General features: G+C 43.8%; 1 protein-coding gene across 3 annotated transcripts in view; it reads right to left on the bottom strand.

Annotated features, from left to right (window-relative positions):
* dnah5l (dynein, axonemal, heavy chain 5 like) overlaps nucleotides 1–23,520 on the bottom strand; it is a 618,296-nt gene that overhangs the window by 378,679 nt on the left and 216,097 nt on the right. For all 3 annotated transcript variants that reach the window (XM_070881289.1, XM_070881290.1, XM_070881291.1), the window contains 3 exons: nucleotides 22,344–22,455; nucleotides 5,048–5,176; nucleotides 2,089–2,288 (listed from right to left, as the gene is read on the bottom strand). In XM_070881289.1, the coding sequence (XP_070737390.1) occupies nucleotides 2,089–2,288; nucleotides 5,048–5,176; nucleotides 22,344–22,455 (441 nt within the window). The remainder of the gene's footprint in view (nucleotides 1–2,088; nucleotides 2,289–5,047; nucleotides 5,177–22,343; nucleotides 22,456–23,520) is intronic.

Here is a 23,520-nt window from a genome sequence, read left to right as displayed (position 1 = left end):
AGGGGATCTCATAGAAACATATAAAATTCTGACGGGACTGGACAGGTTAGATGCTGGAAGAATGTTCCCGATGTTGGGGGAGTCCAGAACCAAGGGACACAGTCTAAGGATAAGAGTTAAGCCATTTAGGACTGAGTTGAGGAGAAACTTCTTCACTCAGAGAGTTGTTAACCTGTAGAATTCCCAACCGCAGAGAGTTGTTAATACCAGTTCATTGGATATATTCAAGAGGGAGTTAGATATGGCCCTTATGTCTAAAGGGATCATGGGATATGGAGAGAAAGCAGGAAAGGGGTACTGAGGTGAATGATCAGCCATGATCTTATTGAATGGTGGTGCAGGCTTGAAGGGCCAAATGGTCTACTCCTGCACTTATTTTCTATGTTTCTATCTCCAAGTCATTGATATATATCAAGAAAAGTAGTGGTCTTAGAACAGACCCCTGGGGAACACCACTGTATACTTTCCTGCAGTCCATAAAACAACTGTTCACCACTATTCTGTGTTTTCAGTCACTTGGACAATTTTGTATCCAAGCTACCACAGTCCCTTTTATTCCATGGGCTTCAACTTTGCTGGCAAGCCTATTATGTGGCACTTTGTCAAATGCCTTTTGGAAATCCAAGTATACCAGGTCAACTGCATTTCCCTCATCAACCCTCTCTGTTATCTAATTAAACAACTTGATCAAGTTGGTTAAACACAATTTGCCTTTAACAAATCCATGCTGGCTTTCCTTAATTAATTCACACCTTTCCAAGTGACTCTTAATTTTGTCCCTGATCACTATTTCTAAAACCTTCCCCACTACTGAGGTTAAACTGACAGGCCTGTAGTTGCTGGGTTTATCCTTAAACCCTTTTGTGAACAATGGTGTAATATTTGCAATTCTCCAGTCTTCTGGCACCACCTCCATATCAATGGAGGATTGAAATATTATGGCCAGTTCCTCCGTGATTTCCACCCACAATTCCCTCAGCATCCTAGGATGCATCCCATCTGCTCCTGGTGACTTATCTACTTTAAGTACAGCCAGCCTTTCAAATAGCTCTTTTTTTATCAATTGTTATCCGATCAAGTGTCTCCATTACCTCCTCCTTCACTATGTCTATGGCAGCATCCCCTTCCTTGGTAAAGATAGATACAAAGTACTCATTTAGTACCTCAGTCATACACTCTGCCTCTATGCATCAGCCCCACCCCTCCTCTTACTATCCTTTTACTATTTATATGCCTATAAAAGACTTTTGGATGACCTTTTATGTTGGCTGCCATTCTATTCTCATACCCTATCTTTGCCCCTCTTACTTTCTTTTTCACTTCTCCTCTGACCTTTCTATATATAGCCTGATTCTCAGCTGTATTTGCAACCTGACATCTGTCATACACACTCTTTTTCTGCTTCATAATATTCTCTATCTGTTTTGTCATCCAGGGAACTGCAGTTTCCCTGCCTTTCCCCCTGGTGGGAATGTACCTCAATGGTACCTGAACTATTTCCTCTTTAAAGGCAGCCCATTGTTCCATTACAGTTTTGCTTGCCAATCTTTGGTTCCAGTTTACCTGGACCAGTTCCATTCTCATCCCACTGAAATTGCCCTTCTCTCAGTTAAACATTTTTATTGGAGACTGCTCCCGGTCCTTTTTCATAGCTAATCTAAACCTTATGATACTATGATCACTGTTCTTTAAATGTTCACCTACTGACACTTATATTTGTCGTTGCACAACTCAGCTATGGGAATCAGCGATCACATCGAACAATTATATTCAAATCCTTAATATTGTACGGATAATTAAACCTGAGGCCTAGTGTGAACTATAGGATTCTTCGTCAGAAATAACTACACATTTTAAAACATCTATTAACATTTTCCTACCTAAAGTAAACAACAAAAAGGTTACTACAATATTTAAGTGCAAGAAAATGAGTTAACTGCTGTATTTCAATCCAAACATTGGAGGATATTTATAAACTATTTGATTCTTATGGTTTAAGTCTGGTGAAGCCTTGAACCAAATTACAGTTTTGTAATTCAATTCCATTATTTGATGTATTACAAAAAATATACACTATTTTCCAGTTACCTGTTACTCATTAATGAGCCAAGTATCATCAGGCTGTCCTCCATGAGTGCAATGTTTTCCATGGTATCTGATCCTTTGAGGAGTAATTCACCCCTCATCTTGAATGGAGCAAAAGTGAGCACATGACCACTCCATTCATTAATAACAGCTTTCAGCTTTGCTTCAATATCCTTTTCTTTTCCTGCACTGATACAAATGTCCTGAAAAACAATTTTTGTTTATTTAGGAACCAGTGTATTATATTCACTGTATTATCTATTGAAGCTTTGTAAGTTTATTTTTATACATTCTCAGAATGTGGGGATTGCTGGATTGCATTTTTCATTTCACAAAAAAGATGTTGGCAGGACTTCTTCTTGAACCACGATACAACTGAGTGACTTGCTCGGCCATTTCAGAGAGTAGTTCAGAGTCAACCACATTGGTTTGGGCAGAGCCGGCACAACCATTAGGTGAATGAGATGGACGTCTAGGGCATCAAAATTTGGGAGGGTGCCAAAAAATGGAATTAAACGAATCATTCCAAGGGATGTGCTGGGAAATGGGTTTGAATCCAAGGGAATTCTCCTAACTACTGCCCTTAATAATGAACCTACCTTGAGTATTTTGTAACCAGGGCACAAATGGCAGTGCATTTAGTGTTATATTGAACACCAAGGTCCCTCAGAACTGAAAGGGAGCAGGTTGGGGAGGGGGGCAGGGGGGAGGAAATAAAGGTACCCAAGTGATACCGCCCTCTTTCATCATGGGTCGATAATCTGACGCTGGCCTGTGCTGTTCTTTCATTTAAACACCTTGACATGTTTGAAGATCAGGGCAAAGTGCCAAGATTTGGAACTGGAAAAAAGATGTAGCCTGGTACTGCTGGTTGCTGAGCAATGGGGGAGCATCAAAGTTAGCAGTGGGTTCCCAGCTTTCCTTTTTATTTAATTTTCTTTTGATTTTCTTCGCTGTGGAGAGTCTGGTTTTTGTTTTACTGTTCACAGGGCGCACAGTCTGTTTGCCCCCCCTCCTTGGTGTAGCCCAGCCAGCCTCCCAGAGACGGGGAGTGAAATGGACACTGTGAAACTGACAGCGGGAGGCAGCAGACACACTCCCGCCATCCCATGCAGATCAGCGCAGCTCAGCTCAGCTCAGAGCAGATGAGACAACCATCCAGCCCCACGCATTAAAAGGTCAAGCACTGTATGAACAATGGGTGAAAACATCTTTTAAATGGAGACAGCTCTGTTGCACAGAGTTTGGCCGCTGCTTCTGATTTATCCTTTTAAGATCCCTTTTGTCTTCCGAATGAATTCCCATTACAGATACTAATCTTGAAAATTTCCTACTCTCTCCCATCTTTATCACACTTCTCTTTCCCCAGTAAATCATCAACTCTCTACCAACTGTAGTGCTGTATGTCTTTTAGCATCGCCTGGTCCAAAAAAACAAAGGAAGTGCCATTTGATATAATTTACTTTAAATACAACAGTGGTTGTCCTCTGCAGAGTGAAACATATCTGGGTCATGATACATGGATGGTCACAGGATAGTCGCCAATACAGATTGTGTTGTATATACTGGTATATAGTACTACTGGTGTATGGTACTATAGTTGCACAATTAACATTCACAGAGGTATACTTATAAAACATAATATACAAATGTATATTATATGTGCACTGTAAGCATTATTGGACAACCTGATTATGCAACAAGTTGAATATATTTTATCACAATAATGCCTATTGCAGCTTTTGATCGCAAGGTTTTACTGTGTTAGCAGTGATCAGCTATCATCCTTTCTCCAGTGTTTGGAGCTTTCAAGCAATATTAATCAGCAGACTGTAAGTCATGTACTTACAATATATCCCAGCATGCTGTGAGCACACAAAATAATCACTGCTAATTTCAATTTTCCCAATTTATAACCAAACATTGTGCAGCAAGCTCGGGTGTTTCCTGTCTCACACAATCTTCACCATGGCGAGGAATTCGCAAGAAGCTTATGGAAAAAAAGAAACTCTTCTCCCAGTTTGTAGAACATCTCCTGGACAGTGTTTGGTCATAAATTGGGAAAATTGAAACATGTAATTAATAATGAAATCAATATTAAATCATTAATAATTTTACTTTGGATATAATAATAAACCAGTACATGTAAGACATCTTGCCATTTTTTTTCTTTATATTGGAATTGGTTGAGGTGGAGGGGATTGGCGGGGTGCCAGGTGAACAGTTTTGCCGAGGGCAGCAATTACACGTGCGCTGGCCCTGGCTGTGAGGCTGGAATCACATATAGCTCATACCAGATAAAGACAGCAGGTTTCTTTCCATAAAGAATGTTAGTGAACCAGTTGGGTTTTTATGACAATCCGCAGGTTTCATGATCACTTTTACTGGCACCAGTTTTTTTATTTCCAGATATTTTAAACTAAATTAAAATTCTCAATCTGCTATGGGATTTGAACTCACATTCTCTGGATTATTAGTCCAGACTTCCAGTAACATACCACTTAACTACCATACTCCTGGTCCTGAGCTAATAACATTGTGGTGAAATCAGTTGCTTTGGGAGGACAAAGGGATCAGGCCATTACAAAAATAAACAACAATAAATTAAAGCATATTTCAAAATCTTTTACAAATAAACTGTGATGTTTTTATCATCTGACATCGGCTTAAGGTTTAGATTAAACTACAGCCTAAATTGACCTATAATTGTCCAATCAATTAAAATTATATTTTGCCAAAATTACTTAAAATTTTTAATTTAGGTTGTCTTTTTTATCATGAATTTTGTTTGTAATATTCTATTTCAGACATTTGACGGGATGCAATAATTGTTGAGATGAGGCCCACTTTATAGAAGGTTCCCTCCCATCGGCCAATTACAGAATTTATTTGAAAGTATGTCTTAACCAGGGTTCACAATATTGTGTATATAAGTTTAAAGACTAAAAAATAAGCATGTTACCTCAATGTCCTCTTTGTATTTTAGTAATGGAGCTTCTGTTATATTTTTGAGAGAGAACTGGTCAGATTCAACATCAAAAGTATGACCAGTGACCTGTGCAATCCTTTCCCAGTGTCTTGACATCATAGCCTACAGAGTAAGAAATAAATACACAATAATTGCGAAAAGTGTTTACATTCGTGTAATGAAGAATAATTGTTGCTTAATCTTTTCTTTTCTTCTCAAACTTTAATGACATCTTTTTGGTGTAACTAATGGAATCTGATAAAGGCAAAAAGATCAAGAAAATGGAACCTTGAGGAAAGCTACCCACAAACTTTTAGCGTCTCTGTGGTGTGGATTTCACCTTTCCCAAGGTTAATTTCATTCTGATCCATTTATATTCTGGTGTCCAGCAACAGTGATGTCATCAAGCAGGCTCAGCAGCCAAACACATTGAAGAATTCTCACAGTCAGCAAACCAGGAAGTAACAAGCAGGTTTTATCATTCACATTTTATAATTTTACAGAAAGCGCAATAAAGATGTAGACATACACTCAAGGTAAAGACTGAAATATCATATACAAACTTTAAAAAATAAAACAAAAATTATTTTTTATTATTAAAAAAAAGATGGAATTTTTAGTACGGAATGGAGAAATTTGACATTCCACAAATATAAAATTAGCTTTCAGGGTCAGAGAGGTTGTTCAACAGTAAAATAGCTGAGACAGTGGATGCATTGGTTGTAATCTACCAAAATTCCCTGGATTCTGGGTAGTTCCCAGAGGATTGGAAACCTGCAAATCTAACGGCCCGATTTAAAAAAGAAAGCAGACAGAAAGCAGGAAACTATTGACCACTTAGCCTAACATCTGTTTTGTGAAAATGCTGGAGTCCATTATTAAGGAACCAGTAGCAGGACATTTGGAAAAGCATAATTCAATCAAGCAGAGTCAGCATGGTTTTATGAAAGGGAAATCATGTTTGACAAATTTGCTGGAGTTCTTTGAGGATGTAATGAGCAGGATGCATAAAGGAGAACCAGTGGATGTGGTGTATTTGGATTTCCAGAAGGCATTCGATAATGTGCCACATAAAAGATTACTGCACAAGATAAAAGTTCATGGGGTTGGAGGTAATATATTAGCATGGATAGAGGATTGGCTAACTAACAGAAAACAGAGAATCGGGATAAATGGGTCATTTTCCGGTTGACAACAGTAACAAGTGGGGTGCTGCAGGGATCGGTGCTGGGGCCTTAAATATTTACAATCTATATTAATGACATGGATGAAGGGACCGAGTGTAATGTAGCCAAGTTTGCTGATGATACAAAGATGAGTGGGAAAGCAAATTGTGAGGAGGACACAAAAATTCTACAAAGAGATATAGGCAGGCTAAGTGAGTGGGCAAACATTTAGCAGGTGGAGTATAGGGCCCAAGTTTCCACAAGAAAAAAAACGGGCGCCCCTCCAAGCTAAAAATCCTCGGCGCCTAAAAAAATCCTCGGTATTCTCCACCGACTTTCAGGTCCTGTGGCACTCGGCGCAGCCGGCACGAGCTGTGGGGGGGGCGGAGCCAGGTCCCTGCGCTGAAAACAGTGCTGGGACCTCTGCACATGTGCGCTACAGTCGGCACGCAAGTGCAGTAGCTCCAGGCGCCGAACTGTGTGGGAGGGGCCCGAAGCACGCAGCCCCTAGCCCTGGCTGAATGGCCTCACTGGGGCTGCGTAAATGAGGCTCCTCCCACGGCCAGCTCCTGCTCCCCCCCCCCCCCGATCAGACCCGACACCCCCCCCCCCTACCGCCGACCCGACCCGACCCCCGCTCCCCCCCGACCCGAGACCCGAGACCAGCTCCCCCGCCCCGACCCGACACCCGCTCTCCCCCCCCCGCCCCGACCCGACACCCGCTCCCCCCCGCCCCGACCGAGACCCGAGACCCGCTCTCCCCCCCCGCCCCGACCCGAGACCCGCTGCCCGCCCTGACCCGAGGCCCACTCCCCCCCCGACCCTCTCCCCGACCCGAGGCCCGCTTCCCCCCCCCCACCGACCCGACCCGATACCCACTCCCCCCCCCGACCCGACACCCGCTTCCCCCGACCCGACACCCGCTCCCCGCTCCCCCCCGACCCGACACCCGCTCCGCTCCCCCCCCCCGACCCGACACCCGCTCCCCTGACCCGACACCCGCTCCTGTTCCCTGACCCTCCCCCTCCTCCCTCTCCCTCCTCCCTCTCCCTCCCCCTCCTCCCCTCCTCCCTCCCCTCCTCCCTCCCTCTCCTCCCCCTCCCCTTCTCCCTCCCTCTCCTCTCTCTCCCCTTCTCTCTCCCTCTCCTCCCTCTCCCTCAGCGGCACGAACAGCTGCAGAATTCTCCCTGGCTGAAGCACTTTCACACAGGTAGGAAGATGGTTTATTTAATCTTTTCTTGGCTTATAAATGTTTATTCAGGTTGGATTTATTTGTGTAATATTTGTAGAAGTATAAATAAGGATTTATTGTCGAATTTAATGAGTTCCCTTCCCCCCCACCTCGTTCTGGGCGCCTAATTTGTAACCTGCGCCTGATTTTTTAATATGTAGAACAGGTTTTTTCAGTTCTACAAAATCTTCACTGGCGCCATTCTACTTTAGTTTGGAGTACATTTTCACTGTGGAAACTTTGAAATCAGGCGTCAGTGGCCGGACACGCCCCCTTTTGAAGAAAAAATTCTGTTCTAAACTAGAACTGTTCTACCTGACTAGAACTGCAGAAAAAAAAATGTGGAGAATTGCGATTTCTAAAATAATCCGTTCTCCACCAGTTGCTCCTAAAAATCAGGCGCGAATCATGTGGAAACTTGGGCCCATAATGTGGGAAAATGTGAGGTTATCCACTTTGGCAGAAAAAAATAGAAAAGCAAATTATAATTTAAATGGAGGAAAATTGCAAAATGCTGCAGTACAGAGGGACCTGTGAGTCCTTGTGCATGGAACACAAAAAGTTAGTATGTAGGTACAGCAAGTAATCAGGAAGGCAAATGCAACGTTGGCCTTTATTGCAAGGGGGATAGAGTATAAAACCAGAGAAGTCCTGCTCCAACTGTATAGGGTATTGGTGAGGCCACACCTAGAGTACTACAGGTACAGTTTAGGTCTCCGTATTTAAGGAAGGATATACTTGCATTGGAGGCTGTTCAGAGAAGGTTCACTAGGTGGATTCTGGAGATGAGGAGGTTGACTTATGAAGATAGTTTGAGTAGGTTGAGCCTATACACATTGGAGTTCAGAAGAATTAGAGGTAATCTTATCGAAACATATAAGATAATGAGGGGGCTCGACAAGGTGGATGCAGAGAGAATATTTCCACTCATAGGGGAAATTAAAACTAGGGGACATAGACTCAGAATAAGGGGCCACCCATTTAAAACTGAGATGAAGAGGAATTTCTTCTCTCAGAGGGTTGTAAATCTATGGAATTCTCTTCCCCAGAGAGCGGTGGAGGCTGGGTCTTTGAATATATTTATGGCCGAGATAGACAGATTTTTGAGCAAGAAGGGAATAAGGGGTTATGGGGAGCGGGCAGGGAAGTGGAACTGAGTCCATGATCAGATTAGCCATGATCTTATTAAATGGCGGAGCAGGCTCGAGGGGCCAAATGGCCTACACCTGCTTCTATTTCTTATGTCTTATGTCTTAAAATGACTTAGTACAGCGTTAAAAACTCAGTTACACCTCATTCAACAACGCTTATCTTTTTTAAGGTACAATACAGTGAGAATAGAGAGTAAAAGTTGAAGTTCACGTCAAATTAAGTGACTTCTAATTGATTCCATCTTCAGGGACTACACCAGCACACCCTGTGGAGGAGAAAAGTATTACTGACATCAACATCAGGATTTCTGATTTTAAATGCGCATGTGCAGATTCCAGAAGTTGCTGACACTTTCGCCGTCATTACAACCGCAAAGTCTGGGACATTGCAATATGCAATTTGTGCCTACATATAGCTTTAATCTTTATTTGTGTTATTACACTCACGGAAGCCAAATTATAAATAGAAATGATAGGCGTATGCCACTTTGCATCTGTAAAAATGAGTCTTCAACATTTCTCAGACAGCTTGCGAGCAACATAACCAGTACAAAAGTTCAAAATATTATGAATCCAGCTATGGGTTTTGCAAAATGTCAGGGAAATGACATGGCAACAAGGCCTGAAATTTAACTTGACCAACCATTATCTGTCCTAGTAGACACACAATGATGAAGTGTCAGCACCAATTTCATGTGGTTCTTGCAACCACGTGAACAGGCACATGCAACGAATGCCCCACCTTCTGTACAAGTGAATTTAATTGTTTTTCAGTTTCCAGTTTCTTGTGTCAATCAAACTGAATTAGAAAAGTTCTTAGCTCTATCACCATGATGAATATAGCTCAAAGGGATTTGGATTTCATCCAGACTTCAACAGTATATTATTCATTTATTTAGATTCAAAATTGGAGAAGATCCAGGAAATGTGTTCTTCACCTCATTTGTTTATTATTTGTCACTAAATTTGTGTAGCTTGAGGCTGTTTTGCTTTAATTGATTGGTTAAGAGTCAGGGTTCATAATTCTCCATCCAGTTTGACATTATTAATGACTCTAATCACTGCACTTTACTGAGGTGGCTATATGCAGTTCCTTTACACTATTTAATTAGCAGGTGGCACACTTGTAGCTATAGGCCTGTGGGTTGTGATTTATTAAACTAAGACTGTCCAGATTACTTTAAGATCCTCAAGGATTCACCATTATTTAAAAAAAACAATTTTCCTAAGTATGTTTCTCCCTGTTTTTCTCAAATCCCTTGTCATACATGTCATTCCCCGAGCAAGATAGCAACATATAGCTTTGTTGTCAGGCTTTTATGAATGCTATTCTAAGTTGGACAGTAGGATGGCGCACTCTCACTTGACTTGCTCTGTCATGTATTTCCATAAATCATGCCTCTGTTTTCTTCAGGACAGGAATTCTCCCATCTGAAAAATGCCCACACCTGTTGGGGAAGCAGGAAATCAGGTGTGTCTGACGCCACTTAACAGCAGACTGCACCTCTTAAAAGGGATGAACTCTGACTTAAGACAGCAGGGAACGCTTCTGAGGGAGAATAATGGCTGCAAGTGCTGCAGACTGGGAACCCAGGTTCTCTGATACCGCTTTCAAGGCCCTGGTCCATGCAGTGAACAGGAGGAAGGAGATCCTGGCAGAAAGTCCCCCAGAAATACCTCGTTAGATATCTCAGCCCCGATCTTTACTGGGGTGGGATTTCCAAGAAGGGAACAGGAGTTCTGGTTGGGAAATCGGCTTTCCCAGAACGCCATGGAGGTTTAACAGCGTGCGTGTGTTTTTTTTAAAAACAGGTTCCCTGCCTAGAAGCCAGGCTGATTGACAGAAGAGGCCGCACACGAGAAGCTGGTAGGTTTCCTGCTGCTTGGGGTTGAGATCACGAGGAGTCAGAGAGATCAAGGGCAGAGATGGGGGTTCTGGGGGGGAGGGTAGTTGGTGATTACTGCGGGGTTGGGGGGGCGGTGATCGTGCGGGAGGGGTTCAATTAGCGCGGAGTCGGATTCTGATTGTTTGGGGGGGAAGTCCAATTGCATGGAGTGAGAAACAGGTTTGCTTGGGGTGCTGGGAGGAAGCACCCCTGCTCATCCTGGCCCATAAGCAGTTCTTGTCTCCCTTTAGTTGCTTGGTTTCCCCGAGGCTTGGGAAACTTGGTTGGCCAGCATTAAAGCTGGAAGAGAGATAAAACCTGAGGCAAGCAGCCTCATTAAAATATTTTTCCTCCTGGGAGCAGGACGGTTACCTGCACTCTCACTCCCATCCAAAGCCGAGGATGGGATGGGAACGGGGAGTGGTTCGAGGCGGGTTGGGTTCGGGTTTGAGATTTTTTACATTTTAACATCCCACCTGACCCAAACTCATCCGTTTTGGGGAGTTAAAAGTCACCCCCCATCTCTTTCAAAAAATAACATTTTGGGATGCAGTAGATGTGTAATTTGAGACATGATGGGCTGGATTTTGGGCTTTTTGGATTTTGGGGTGTTAATCATGGTGGGGTGTTAAAGCTAGCGCCTGAAAATAGTTTGCGCCTTCGACTGCATGTTTTAGCGAAAAAGTAAGTTGGAGGAGGGTTGGCGTTAAGTCAGGCATTGCACAACACCCGAGCCTAAACTTGTGTCGTTAAAGGAAATGGGCATTTTGCCCAAGCACAGTGTTTTTTTTCCACAAGTCGCAAACGCTAATGCACACAGGCACATATAAACCGCCCCACTTCTGCAGAGATGGAGGAGCAGGAGGGAAGGCAGCATGCCAGGCACTTCAGCAATGAGGCAAGTGAGGCCTTAACCAACACAATGGAGAGGAGGTGGTCCTCACTCCATCTTGCTGGGGGAGCCAGACCACTCCTACCTGTATTTAAGAGGGTGTGGAGGGACATTGCTCAGGAGGTGTCTGCTGCAGACATTGTGCCAAGAACTGGGACACAATGTCAGAAAAAGTTCAACGACCTTACGAGAGTTGTCAGGGTGAGTACCATTCACATTTATGTATGCCTCCTTTCCTTCTAACATGAATCTCACACATGATGTGAAATCTTTCATGAATATGGTCGCGCTCAAAAGTCTTTCTGTCTGTGGGGTGGGTTTCACAATGCATTCGAAAGATGAAGGCTTACTTCTGCACCCATTACCTTCTAATGATCGATGCATATGAACTCATTAATTTACATCCTTCCTCGCAATACACTCCCACTGCTGCTATGGCTCTCAGAAAGATCACCTGCAGGTTACATGCCTCTAACCTCCTAGCAATTGCTCACTGAGCTCATGCAACATCAAACTGATTGAACGGAAGCCGCTGGAACATTCACAGCGTCTCACCGAGAGTCATGGTGAATCAAATAACTAGGGCTGTAGAGAGGGCTTTAAACTAATTAGTCGGGGGGGAAGATTCAGCTCAGCAAAAATTTTAAAAGTTCAAAGAACAAGGGGAAGGCAATAGATCAGTGTAGCACTGGGGGAAATGAAAACCAGAGTGCAATAAAGGTACAGCAGTTATCATGGACGACTTTATTCTACATATTGATTGGGATAACCAAACTGGAAGCAATGCAGTGGAGGAGGATTTCCTGGAGTGTATTAGGGATGGTTTTCTAGACCAATATGTCGAGGAACCAACTAGAGAGCTGGCCATCCTAGACTGGGTGATGTGTAATGAGAAGGGACTAATTAGCAATCTTGTTGTGCGAGGCCCCTTGGGGAAGAGTGACCATAATATGATAGAATTCTTTATTAAGATGGAGAGTGACACAGTTAATTCGGAAACTAGGGTCCTGAACTTAAGGAAAAGTAACTTCGACAGTATGAGGTGTGAATTGGCTAGAATAGACTGGCAAAGGATACTTAAATGGTTGACGGTGGATAAGCAATGGCAAACATTTAAAGATCACATGGATGAACTTCAGCAATTGTACATCCCTGTCTGGAGTAAAAATAAAACAGGGAAGGTGGCTCAACCATGGCTAACAAGGGAAATTAAGGATAGTGTTAAAGCCAAGGAAGAGGCATATAATTTGGCTAGCAAAAGCAACAAACCTGAGGACTGGGTGAAATTTAGAATTCAACAGAGGAAGAATAAGGGTTTAAGTAAGAGGGGAAAAATAGAGTACGAGAGGAAGCTCGCAGGGAACATAAAAACTGACTGCAAAAGCTTCTTTAAATATGTGAAGAGAAAAAAATTAGTGAAGACAAACGTAGGTCCCTTGCAGTCAGATTCAGGTGAATTTATAATGGGGAGCAAAGAAATGGCAGACCAATTGAACCAATACTTCGGGTCTGTCTTCACGAGGGAAGACACAAATAGCCTTCCGAATGTACTAGGGGACAGTGGGTCTAGTGAGAAGGAGGAACTGAAGGATATCCTTATTAGGCGGGAAATTGTGTTAGGGAAATTGATGGGATTGAAGGCCGATAAATCCCCGGGGCCTGATAGCCTGAATCCCAGAGTACTTAAGGAATTGGCCCTAGAAATAGTGGATGCATTGGTGATCATTTTCCAACAGTCTATCGACTCTGGATCAGTTCCTATGGACTGGAGGGTAGCTAATGTAACACTACTTTTTAAAAAAGGAGGGAGAGAGAAAACGGGTAATTATAGACCGGTTAGCCTGACATCAGTAGTGGGGAAAATGTTGGAATCAATCATTAAGGGTGAAATAGCAACGCATTTGGAAAGCAGTGACAGGATCGGACCAAGTCAGCATGGATTTATGAAAGGGAAACCATGCTTGACGAATCTTCTGGAATTTTTTGAGGATGTAACTAGCAGAGTGGACAAGGGAGAACCAGTGGATGTGGTGTATTTGGACTTTCAAAAGGCTTTTGACAAGGTCCCGCACAAGATATTGGTGTGCAAAACCAAAGCGCATGGTATTGGGGGCAATGTACTGACATGGATAGAGAACTGGTTGGCAGACAGGAAGCAGAGAGTCGGGATAAACGGGTCCTTTTCAGAATGGCAGGCAGTGACTAGTGGAGAGCCGCAGGGCTCAGTGCTGGGACCCCAGCTCTTTACAATATACATTAATGATTTAGATGAAGGAATTGAGTGTAATATCTCCAAGTTTGCAGATGACACTAAACTGGGTGGCGGTGTGAGCTGTGAGGAGGATGCTAAGAGGCTGCAGGGTGACTTGGACAGGTTAAGTGAGTGGGCAAATGCATGGCAGATGCAGTATAATGTGGATAAATGTGAGGTTATCCATTTTGGGGGCAAAAACACAAAGGCAGAATATTATCTGAATGGCGGCAGATTAGGAAAAGGGGAGGTGCAACGAGACCTGGGTGTCATGGTTCATCAGTCACTGAAAGTGGGAATGCAGGTACAGCAGGCGGTGAAGAAGGCAAATGGTATGTTGGCCTTCATAGCTAGGAGATTTGAGTATAGGAGCAGGGAGGTCTTACTACAGTTGTACAGGGCCTTAGTGAGGCCTCACCTGGAATATTGTGTTCAGTTTTGGTCTCCTAATCTGAGGAAGGATGTTCTTGCTATTGAGGGAGTGCAGCGAAGGTTCACCAGACTGATTCCTGGGATGGCTGGACTGACATATGAGGAGAGACTGGATCAATTGGGCCTTTATTCACTGGAGTTTAGAAGGATGAGAGAGGATCTCATAGAAACGTATACGATTCTGATGGGACTGGACAGGTTAGATGCGGGAAGAATGTTCCCAATGTTGGGGAAGTCCAGAACCAGGGGACATAGTCTTAAGATAATGGGCAGGCCATTTAGGACTGAGATGAGGAGAAACTTCTTCACTCAGAGAGTTGTTAACCTATGGAATTCCCTGCCGCAAAGAGTTGTTGATGCCAGTTCATTGGATATATTCAAGAGGAAGTTAGATATGGCCCTTAAGGCTAAGGGGATCAAGAGGTATGGAGAGAAAGCAGGAAAGGGGTACTGAGGGAATGATCAGCCATGATCTTATTGAATGGCGGTGCACGATCGAAGGGCCGAATGGCCTACTCCTGCACCTATTTTCTATGTTTCTATGTTACTATGTTTCAGAGCGTGCGAGGAAGAGACAGAATGTATAAACATACAGGTGAATCAGAAAGTGGGGTCAAAGTAGGAAAAATAGTAAAAAATATTAATTTAAAAGCTCTTTATCTGAATACACATAGCATTCGTAACAAAATAGATGAATTGACAGCACAAATAGATACAAATGGGTATGATCTGATAGCCATTACAGAGACGTGGTTGCAAGATGACCAGGACTGAGTACTAAATATTCAGGGGTATTTGACAATTAGGAAGGACAGACAGAAAGGAAAAGGAGGTGGGGTAGCACTGTTAATAAAGGATGGGATCAGTGCATTAGTGAGAAACGATATTGGCTCAAAGGATCGAGATGTTGAATCAGTTTGGGTGGAGATAAGGAATAATGGGAAAAAGTCGTTGGTGGGTGTAGTCTATAGGCTCCCTAACAATAGCTACAGTGTTGGTTGGAGTATAAATCAAGAAGTAATGGAGGCTTGTAATAAAGGAACGGCAATAATCATGGGCGATTTTAATCTTTATATTAATTGGACAAAGCAAATTGGCCAGGGTAGCTTTCAAGAAGAGTTAGAGTGTATCCAGGATAATTTCCTTGAACAGTACGTTGCTGAACCAACCAGGGAGCAGGGTATCTTTGATCTGGTACTGTGTAATGAGACAGGATTAATAAATGAACCAGTAAAGGATCCTCTAGGAATGAGTGACCATAGCATGGTTGAATTTCAAATTCAGTTGGAGGGTGAGAAAGTTGGATCTCAAACCACTGTCCTAAGCTTAAACAATGGAGACTGCAAAGGTATGAAGGCAGAGTTGGCTAAAGTGGACTGGGAAAATAGATTAAAGTGTGGGACGGTTGATGAGCAGTGGCAGACATTTAAGGAGATATTTCATAACTCGCAACAAAAATATATCCCAATGAGAAGGAAAGATTGTAAGAAAAGGGATAACCATCCATTGCTAAATAAGGAAATAAGGGATGGTAGCCAATTGAAAGCAAGGGCATACAATGTGGCCAAGACTAGTGGGAGGCCAGAGGATTGGGAAACTTTCGAACGCCAGCAAAGGACAACTAAAAAAATGATAGAGGGAAGATAGATTATGAAAGTAAACAAGCACGAAATATAAAAACAGATAGTAAGAGTTTCTACAGGTACATAAAAAGGAAAAGAGTGGCTAAAGTAAATGTTGATCCCCTAGAGGATGAGACTGGGGAATTAATAATGGAGAACAGGGAAATAGCGGAGATGTTGAACAAATATTTTGTATCTGTCTTCACGGTAGAAGACACTAAAAACATCCCAATAGTGGATAATCAAGGGGCTATAAGGAGGGAGGAACTTAATACACTATCACTAAAGAAGTAGTACTCGGTAAAATAATGGGACTAAAGGTGGACAAGTCCCCTGGACCTGATGCCTTACATACTAGGGTCTTAAAAGATGTGGCTGCAGAGATAGTGGATGCATTGGTTGTAACCTAGCAAAATTCCCTGGATTCTGGGGCGGTCCCAGCAGATTGGAAAACCGCAAATATAACGTCCCTATTTAAAAAAGGAGGCAGACAAAAAACAGGAAGCTATAGACCAGTTAGCCTAACATCTGTCATTGGGAAAATGCTGGAGTCCATTATTAAAGAAGCAGTAGCGGGCCATTTGGAAAAGCATAATTCAATCAAACAGAGTCAACATGATTTCATGAAAGGGAAATCATGTTTGACAAATTTGTTGGTATTCTTTGAGGATGTAACAAGCAGGGTGGATAAGGGGGAACCAGTGGAGGTGGTGTATTTGGATTTCCAGAAGGCATTCAATAAGGTGCCACATAAAAGGTTCCTGCACAAGATAAAAGTTCATGGGGTTGGGGGTAATATATTAGCATGGCTAGAGGATTGGCTAACTAACAGAAAACAGAGAGTCGGGATAAATGGATCATTTTCCAATTGGCAAACAGTGACTCGTGGGGTGCCAAAGGGATCAGTGCTGGGTCCTCAACTATTCACAATCTATATTAATGACTTAGATGAAGGAACTGAGTGTAATGTAGCCAAGTTTACTGATGATACCAAGATGGGTTGGAAAGCAATTTGTGAGGAGGACATAAAACATCTGCAAAGGGATATAGACAGGCTAAGTGAGTGGGCAAACATTTGGCAGCTGGAGTATAATGTGGGAAAATGTGAGGTTATCCACTTTGGCAGAAAAAAATAGAAAAGCAAATTATAATTTAAATGGAGAAAAATTGCAAAGTGTGTCAATACAGAGGGAACTGGGGGTCCTTGTGCATGAAACACAAAAAGTTAGTATGCAGGTACAGCAAGTAATCAGGAAGGCAAATGTAATGTTGGCCTTTAATGCAAGTGAGATGGAGTATAAAAGCAGAGAAGTCCTGCTACAATTGTACAGGATATTGGTGAGGCCACACCTAGAGTACTGCATACAGTTTTGGTCTCCTTATTTAAAGAGGGATATATTTGCATTGGAGGCAGTTCAGAGAAGGTTCACTAGGTGGATTCCTGAGATGAAGGGGTTGACTTATGAAGAAAGGTTGAGCAGGTTGGGCCTGTGCTCATTGGAGTTCAGAAGAATGAGAGGTGATCTTATCGAAACATATAAGATAATGAGGGGGCTCGACAAGGTGGATGCAGAGAGGATATTTCCACTCATAGGGGAAACTAAAACTTGGGGACATAGTCTCAGAATAAGGGCCACCCATTTAAAACTGAAATGAGAAGGAATTTCTTCTCTCAGAGGGTTGCAAATCTATGGAATTCTCTGCCCCAGAGAGCTGTGGAGGCTGGGTCATTGAATATATTTAAGGAGGAGATAGGCAGATTTTTGAGCGATAAGGGAGTGAAGGGTTATGGGAGCAGGCAGGGAAGTGGAGCTGAGACCATGATCAGATCAGCCATGATCTTATTGAAGGCTCAAGGGACCAAATGGCCTTCCCCTGCTCCTATTTCTTATGTTCTTATGTACTATGGTATGCATATGTGCCACAACAGGAGAGGAACCCTTTCTATTTTTCTCTTTGCAGTCGAAGCACTCCTACAACAGGAGTGAGCAGCTGCACACAAGCGGGGTGCTGCTTCAAATACTGGAACTGAATGATATTGAGGAATGGGTGTCAGCCCTAATTGGAGTAGCAGCTCGGGCAGTTGCAGAGGGCAATGCTGAGCCCCCTTCAGGTATTGAGGGTATGTAAATGGATAGGGCACCTGAAGAGTCTGCATTGAGTCGTATAGTGAAGTGGTGGCAGCCCTTCAAATTAACATGTACAATGCCACCTTCCTCATGTCATCCTGCCCCCTCCCCTGCTGATAACCACACGTATGTATTTTTGTGCTTGGAGATGATCAGCCACAATCACAGCCTTCCCGGGATGCATCGACATCTGCCATGGCAGTGATGATGAGGCTGCGGACACAACCAACATCACTGAGCCGCAGAGCCCACCAGTTACTCCGTCTTCACGCTCGTCATCTGGCGGCAATGAGATCTTTGAGGGGTTTGAGTCTTCGGAGGCTCCTAGCCCCAGTCGCCTACGGCAACACAATGAGAGAGGGCAATCTCGCAGGCCAGCTCTCTGGAGGGTGAGTCGGCAAAGTTGGTCTGCTCAACGAAGGCAGAAATGCAACTGGGGACTTGGTGGAAATATCCAGGGAAAATACAGAAATGCACCGTGAGCTTATGAATGAATTGGGATGGATCTCAGAAAGCATCGACAAGCTTACTACGACTGTTGCGGAAGCAGCGTCACGGATTGTCATTGCTACTCTGAACACTAGCGAGGCCATCATTGCTCACACACAGAGGCTGGTGACCTCGAGCAGTGACAATGGCATCCCAGAGTGTGTGGCGCGTGCCCTTGAACACATTGCAGCATCGCACGAATCGCAGGCACAAGCTACGCTTCAGCTTGGTGATGTGATACGGTCGATGACTACTGCCATCCTCTCTGCGTTCCCCACTGTTTAATGGGAAAGGGACGGTGCCGAAGCAGATGAGCAAGCTGTGGAGACACATCGTGCTCCAGATGTTGAGGCCCAGCCCCGTCATAGAGTCAGTGGCTCCCAGGAAATGAAAGGTGCTGTCCTTCCTCAGGCTGACAGCATTCCGGCCCCCACCACTGACTCGCCAACCATGCACCATACACAGTTGACAACCCAGCCACCAGTGACTGCTTCCGCCGATGAAGAGGCGCAGCAGTTCATAGGCCAGGCCTTCCAAGCTAAGAGCTGGTCCAGGGTGTCCTTAGACGCCGTCTGCATTGTCTTTCCCCCACCTCCCATCAACATAGCATCTCTCTAGCAACCTTGCTGTAGGCACCTCATTGAGGAGGAGCAGCCGGCGTCAGAGGGGGCTGTCGGGAAGAGTGGGGGGGCGGGGGGCGGGTGGAAGTATGGCTCAGAGCTATTAAGGCCTGGCACAAGTTTCAGCTCATGTGGAAATGCTGATATTGTAAATAGTTGTATCTTAATAAATGGGGTAGTTTGCATTGACTTGCTGTAGAAAGCGGTTTTGTGTTTATTTAGTTTTGATTTTATCATTGTATCGTTTTGGGTTGTAGGGCGGGGGGCATTGTTTGTTATTGCTGTTCATTAAAATGTTTCTTGGACCTTTACCATTGGTGTCTTGTGACTCATTGCAGTATTCAGTGTAGATGAGCCATCATGGTGTCAGAGTCACGAGTCAAAGCTGCAGTCCCACCTTCCCCATTCAAGCAAACCCAGTCAATGATGAGCTGGCAACAGGAGCTCTTGCTGCGGCCGCACCTCCACGCCACCGCCCCTGTGGTTGTGGTGGATCTGCAATGGGTTCCTCGCCAGGCTCGTCTTCCTCGCCCTTCTCCTCCTGAGGTGGTCCTGCAATCTCCACTGGCAATGCCTGGCCCCTCATGATGGCTAAGTTGTGTAGCATGCAGCACACCACAATGAATTCAAAGACCTGTTGAGTGGAGTATTGAAAGCTGCCTCCAGAGCGGTCCAGGCTGCTTGAGCACACAAATTGTCTGTTTAATGATGTTGCAGGTGACTGCATGGCTGTCATTGTAGCGCTGCTTGGCTTCTGTGACCGGGTTCCGGAGGGGGGTCATGAGCCAGGTGGCCAAGCCGTAACCTTTGTCCCGATCAGCCAGCCTTGCCCTTGCCTTTGTCGCTAAAACATTCGTGACACAGTGCTCTCACGCAAGATGAAAGCATCATGTGTGCTCCCTGGATAGTGAGCATTCACTGTGAGGATGCACTGCGTATGGCCGCGGACCGGCTGTATGTTTATGGAGTGTTATCCCTTTCGGTTTCTGAACACCTCTGCATTGTGTAATGGTGCTCGCAAGATGACATGTGTGCAATCACTGGCTCCTTGAACCTTGGGGAAGCCTAAAATTCTACCAAAGCCTACAGCCCTCTCATTCTGGCTGTCCCTGCTCAACGGGAACTTTATGAAGTCCATTCTGTGTGCGTACAGTGCCCTTGTTACCTGGCAAATGCAGCAATGGGCAGTGTGCTGAGAAATGCTGCATATGTCCCCTGCTGCCACCTGGAATACTACTTTTGATGTCCTACTTTTTAAGTTAAGTCTTAGCTCCGTAAATTCCCTCATCCCGTTTTTTACCTATATCATTGGTACCTATGTGCACCACGACAACTGGCTGTTCGCCCTCCCCCTCCAGAATGCGCTGCAGCAGCTCTGAGACATCCTTGACCTTTGCACCAGGGAGGCAACATACCGTCCTGGAGTCTCGATTGCGGCCACAAAAATCCCCTTACAATAGAATCCCCTACCACTATGGCTCTCCCACTCTTTTTCCTACCCTCCTGTGCAGCAGAGCCTCCTCACACCTGCACCATTTGCAGCCCCATTACTCACAATATTCCTTTCCCCTATCTTGTTTTATGCTTCTACAATCACTGCAACACATTCCACCTCTTTCTCCTCCTACTCACATGCTCTGCACCTCCTACTCTCCTACAGTATTGCAACCCCCCCATTTCCTCACACCTCACATCTTGCACACAACATCTGCCATGACAGGCACATTCTCAAATTAGCTCTCAAGGATGTCACTCCCTTATTTCTTGCAATTAGAGAAAGGAGGGCACAATTTATATCTCAGAGCTCTCAATGAAGTTGACATACTAAATAAAGACTCTTTAGACATGCCTGCTCTCCCCGCCACAGTCTCTCACTGTCAAAGACTTCTGCCAATTTCTTTCATAAGACATCAGTCCAAAGTTCCCATGCCATCTCTGTACTCCCAAACGTTGCAAGCATAACAGAAATGAACACATGATCAAGCCATGTTTACTTTCCATAACAATATTCACCAAATGAGAAAACACATTCACCCTAAGACAACTACTTCTTAACACCATGTTCCAGCTAATTTACTTGCTCTTGCTCCTAGATACTACTTCTATGAGATGTTACCAGAGAGGAATGGTGGCTGGGATGGTTCCACTAGAAGAGAAAGGCTGCTGGAAGCTAATCCCTCTGGGACAGCTACCTTCCTGAGATGAGAGACACCTCGGGCCTCTAAGTCTAGTCTAATGCAAGGGCGTATAAACAGAGAATGCTGGAAATCTCAGCGCGTCAGGCAGCATCTGTGGAGAGAAAAACAAAGTTAACGTTTCGGGTCAACGACCCTTTGTCGAAAAGAGCACATTCTTAAGCACTGAAAGGGGGAGGGGAAGAAAGAACAAAAGGGAAGGTCTGTAATAGGGTGGAAAGCAGGAGAGATTAGAGAGACAAAAGGGATGATGGGCCAAATTGAAATGGTAATGACAGAAGTTAGAAAAAGGTTAAGCTGGATAGGGTGCGAATGGCAGAGTAATGACCAGCTGCCATTAGAGACAAAGAGAAAAAAAAGAGAAGAAAAAATATAAAATGGGGGGGCGGGAGGGAGGGGAGGGAGCCAAAGATGGCCAGAGGTTATGGTCTGAAATTGTTGAACTCTATGTTGAGTCCAGAAAGCTGTAAAGTGCCGAAACGAAAGATGAGGTGTAGTTCCTCGCGCTTGCGTTGAGCTTCATTGGAACCGTGGAGGAGTCCGAAGACAGAGATATCGGAGAGGGGGTGGAGTGGAGAATTAAAGTGACAGGCAACCAGAAGCTCAGGGACACACTTACGGACTGAACGGAGGTGTTCAGCAAAGCGGTCACCCAATCTACGCTTGGGAGGTTGGGTCAAATCTTGAAAGTCCCTCATGTGCAGGCATTGGAGAGGATCTTAATGAAGTATGATCATTGCCACTCTGGAGAGACAGCAACATTTTTAACCACTCCTTCCAGTCCACAGGTGCTGGGCACAGTCTCAGAGCTCCTACTGATCAATTTCATTGCAGACCCCGCAGTCCCAACCAGGTCTTAGAAGCCCTGTGGAAGTGTGGTGTTCAGGCTGATCCTGAAGGTATCCACTGAAGCAATGGTAGCTGCCACTCCGAAAGCCACCAATATCCTTATTACCTCCTGCTGGCACCTTGTTACTGCACAAATCTCCTGGACTATCACTCTCTCCAGAGTGTTCTGTAAGTATGACAAACTTCCTGCAATGTGTTGCAAATGTGGGTAGTGGAGTTCTCCCACTTATCCATCAGCTCAACTATATATATATATATATAATATAATATATAAACCATCCCAACTGTCCGTGAGACTGATGGACAATAATCATAGCACTTCTGAAGATTGGAGCATCATTTCCTTTTTTTACATCAAGGATTAAACATCTACTCACTTTGTTTGCCATCATTTCAAGCAATGGACAAGTTTCACTGAAATCATCAATCTTCTTTTTCAGGTCATTGAAAGCTTGCCATTCCTTCAAGGCTTTAGGTAATTTCCGTATTCTGCACGCAAAAATGCAAAAGAAAATCAATAATTAACTAAGATAACTACCAGACAAAATGTTAAGCTGAGCATTATAGAATATTATGTGTGTATAAGTAAAATATTGTTGTATAAAATTCCAAAATATTCTTCGAAATTGTAAAAGTTATGTTGGTTTTGATCACTTCACAAATTGTGTCAATCAATTTCTATTTTATTTTCAGTCTATGAAAGGCCAAATACAAAACAGTAAGGTAAACATCAAAAGTTATACATTGAGAGAATTAATCCTGTTCTTTCCAACAGGCCAGTTATATTTGAACTATTATGAAACCAAACAAACATATGAAATCGCCGGAGAGAATCATCTCCTGGAAGGACTCCTCGTGGTGCTACACCACTCCCCCCGCCAAAAAAAAAATTAGCCTCCCAGGGGGTTCAGGCTTCCATCCCTGCCTTGACCATCAAGTGGCTCCCACTTACGCTGAAGTTACACCACGAGTACAATGGAACAACTGCAGATTTTCGGCAACAATCTTTTCTAATATTTTACTTCATTGCCCCTGTTAATTTTTCTCTATGAATCCCATTCCTTGCTGCTTCTAGATTCCTTGTGCAGTTTAAAAATAACTTTTCTTAGGCTTTAGATATGATTAGATCTCCTGATCCAAACACTGTAGTCTTGGTCTGCTATTTCTCTCATGATACATTTTTGTGTTACTTAAAATTTTTTATGATGTCATTGTTAACTCTGTTTTCCATTTCAGATGCAGTTATATTTTTTCTGATTTTCAGTGACGCAAAAGTGACGGTATTAATCCATAGTCAGATCCTATCTATTTAAAAAAATGCAGCAGTGTGACTGCCTTGGGCAGGCCATCTGCTTGGACTATACACTGAGTGAAGCATAATTCCATTGTGATAGCAATATAACTTTTACACTTCTTTAAACTCAAATAGAGGTACCAATTTTAACACTACCTTCCTGGCAGAAACCACGTGGGAGGACTGTTACTGTCCTGTCTGGGTCCCGTTGCTTTCAATTTTAACCTGCTCTTCTAAGCAGGCAACAAAGGTATCTGCCT

Source organism: Pristiophorus japonicus, chromosome 5, assembly GCF_044704955.1.
Source record: "Pristiophorus japonicus isolate sPriJap1 chromosome 5, sPriJap1.hap1, whole genome shotgun sequence".
In the NCBI taxonomy this organism is placed as follows: Eukaryota; Metazoa; Chordata; class Chondrichthyes; family Pristiophoridae; genus Pristiophorus; species Pristiophorus japonicus.
Note: the sequence above shows the minus strand (reverse complement) of the source record. Positions and strands in the feature narration are given on the sequence as shown.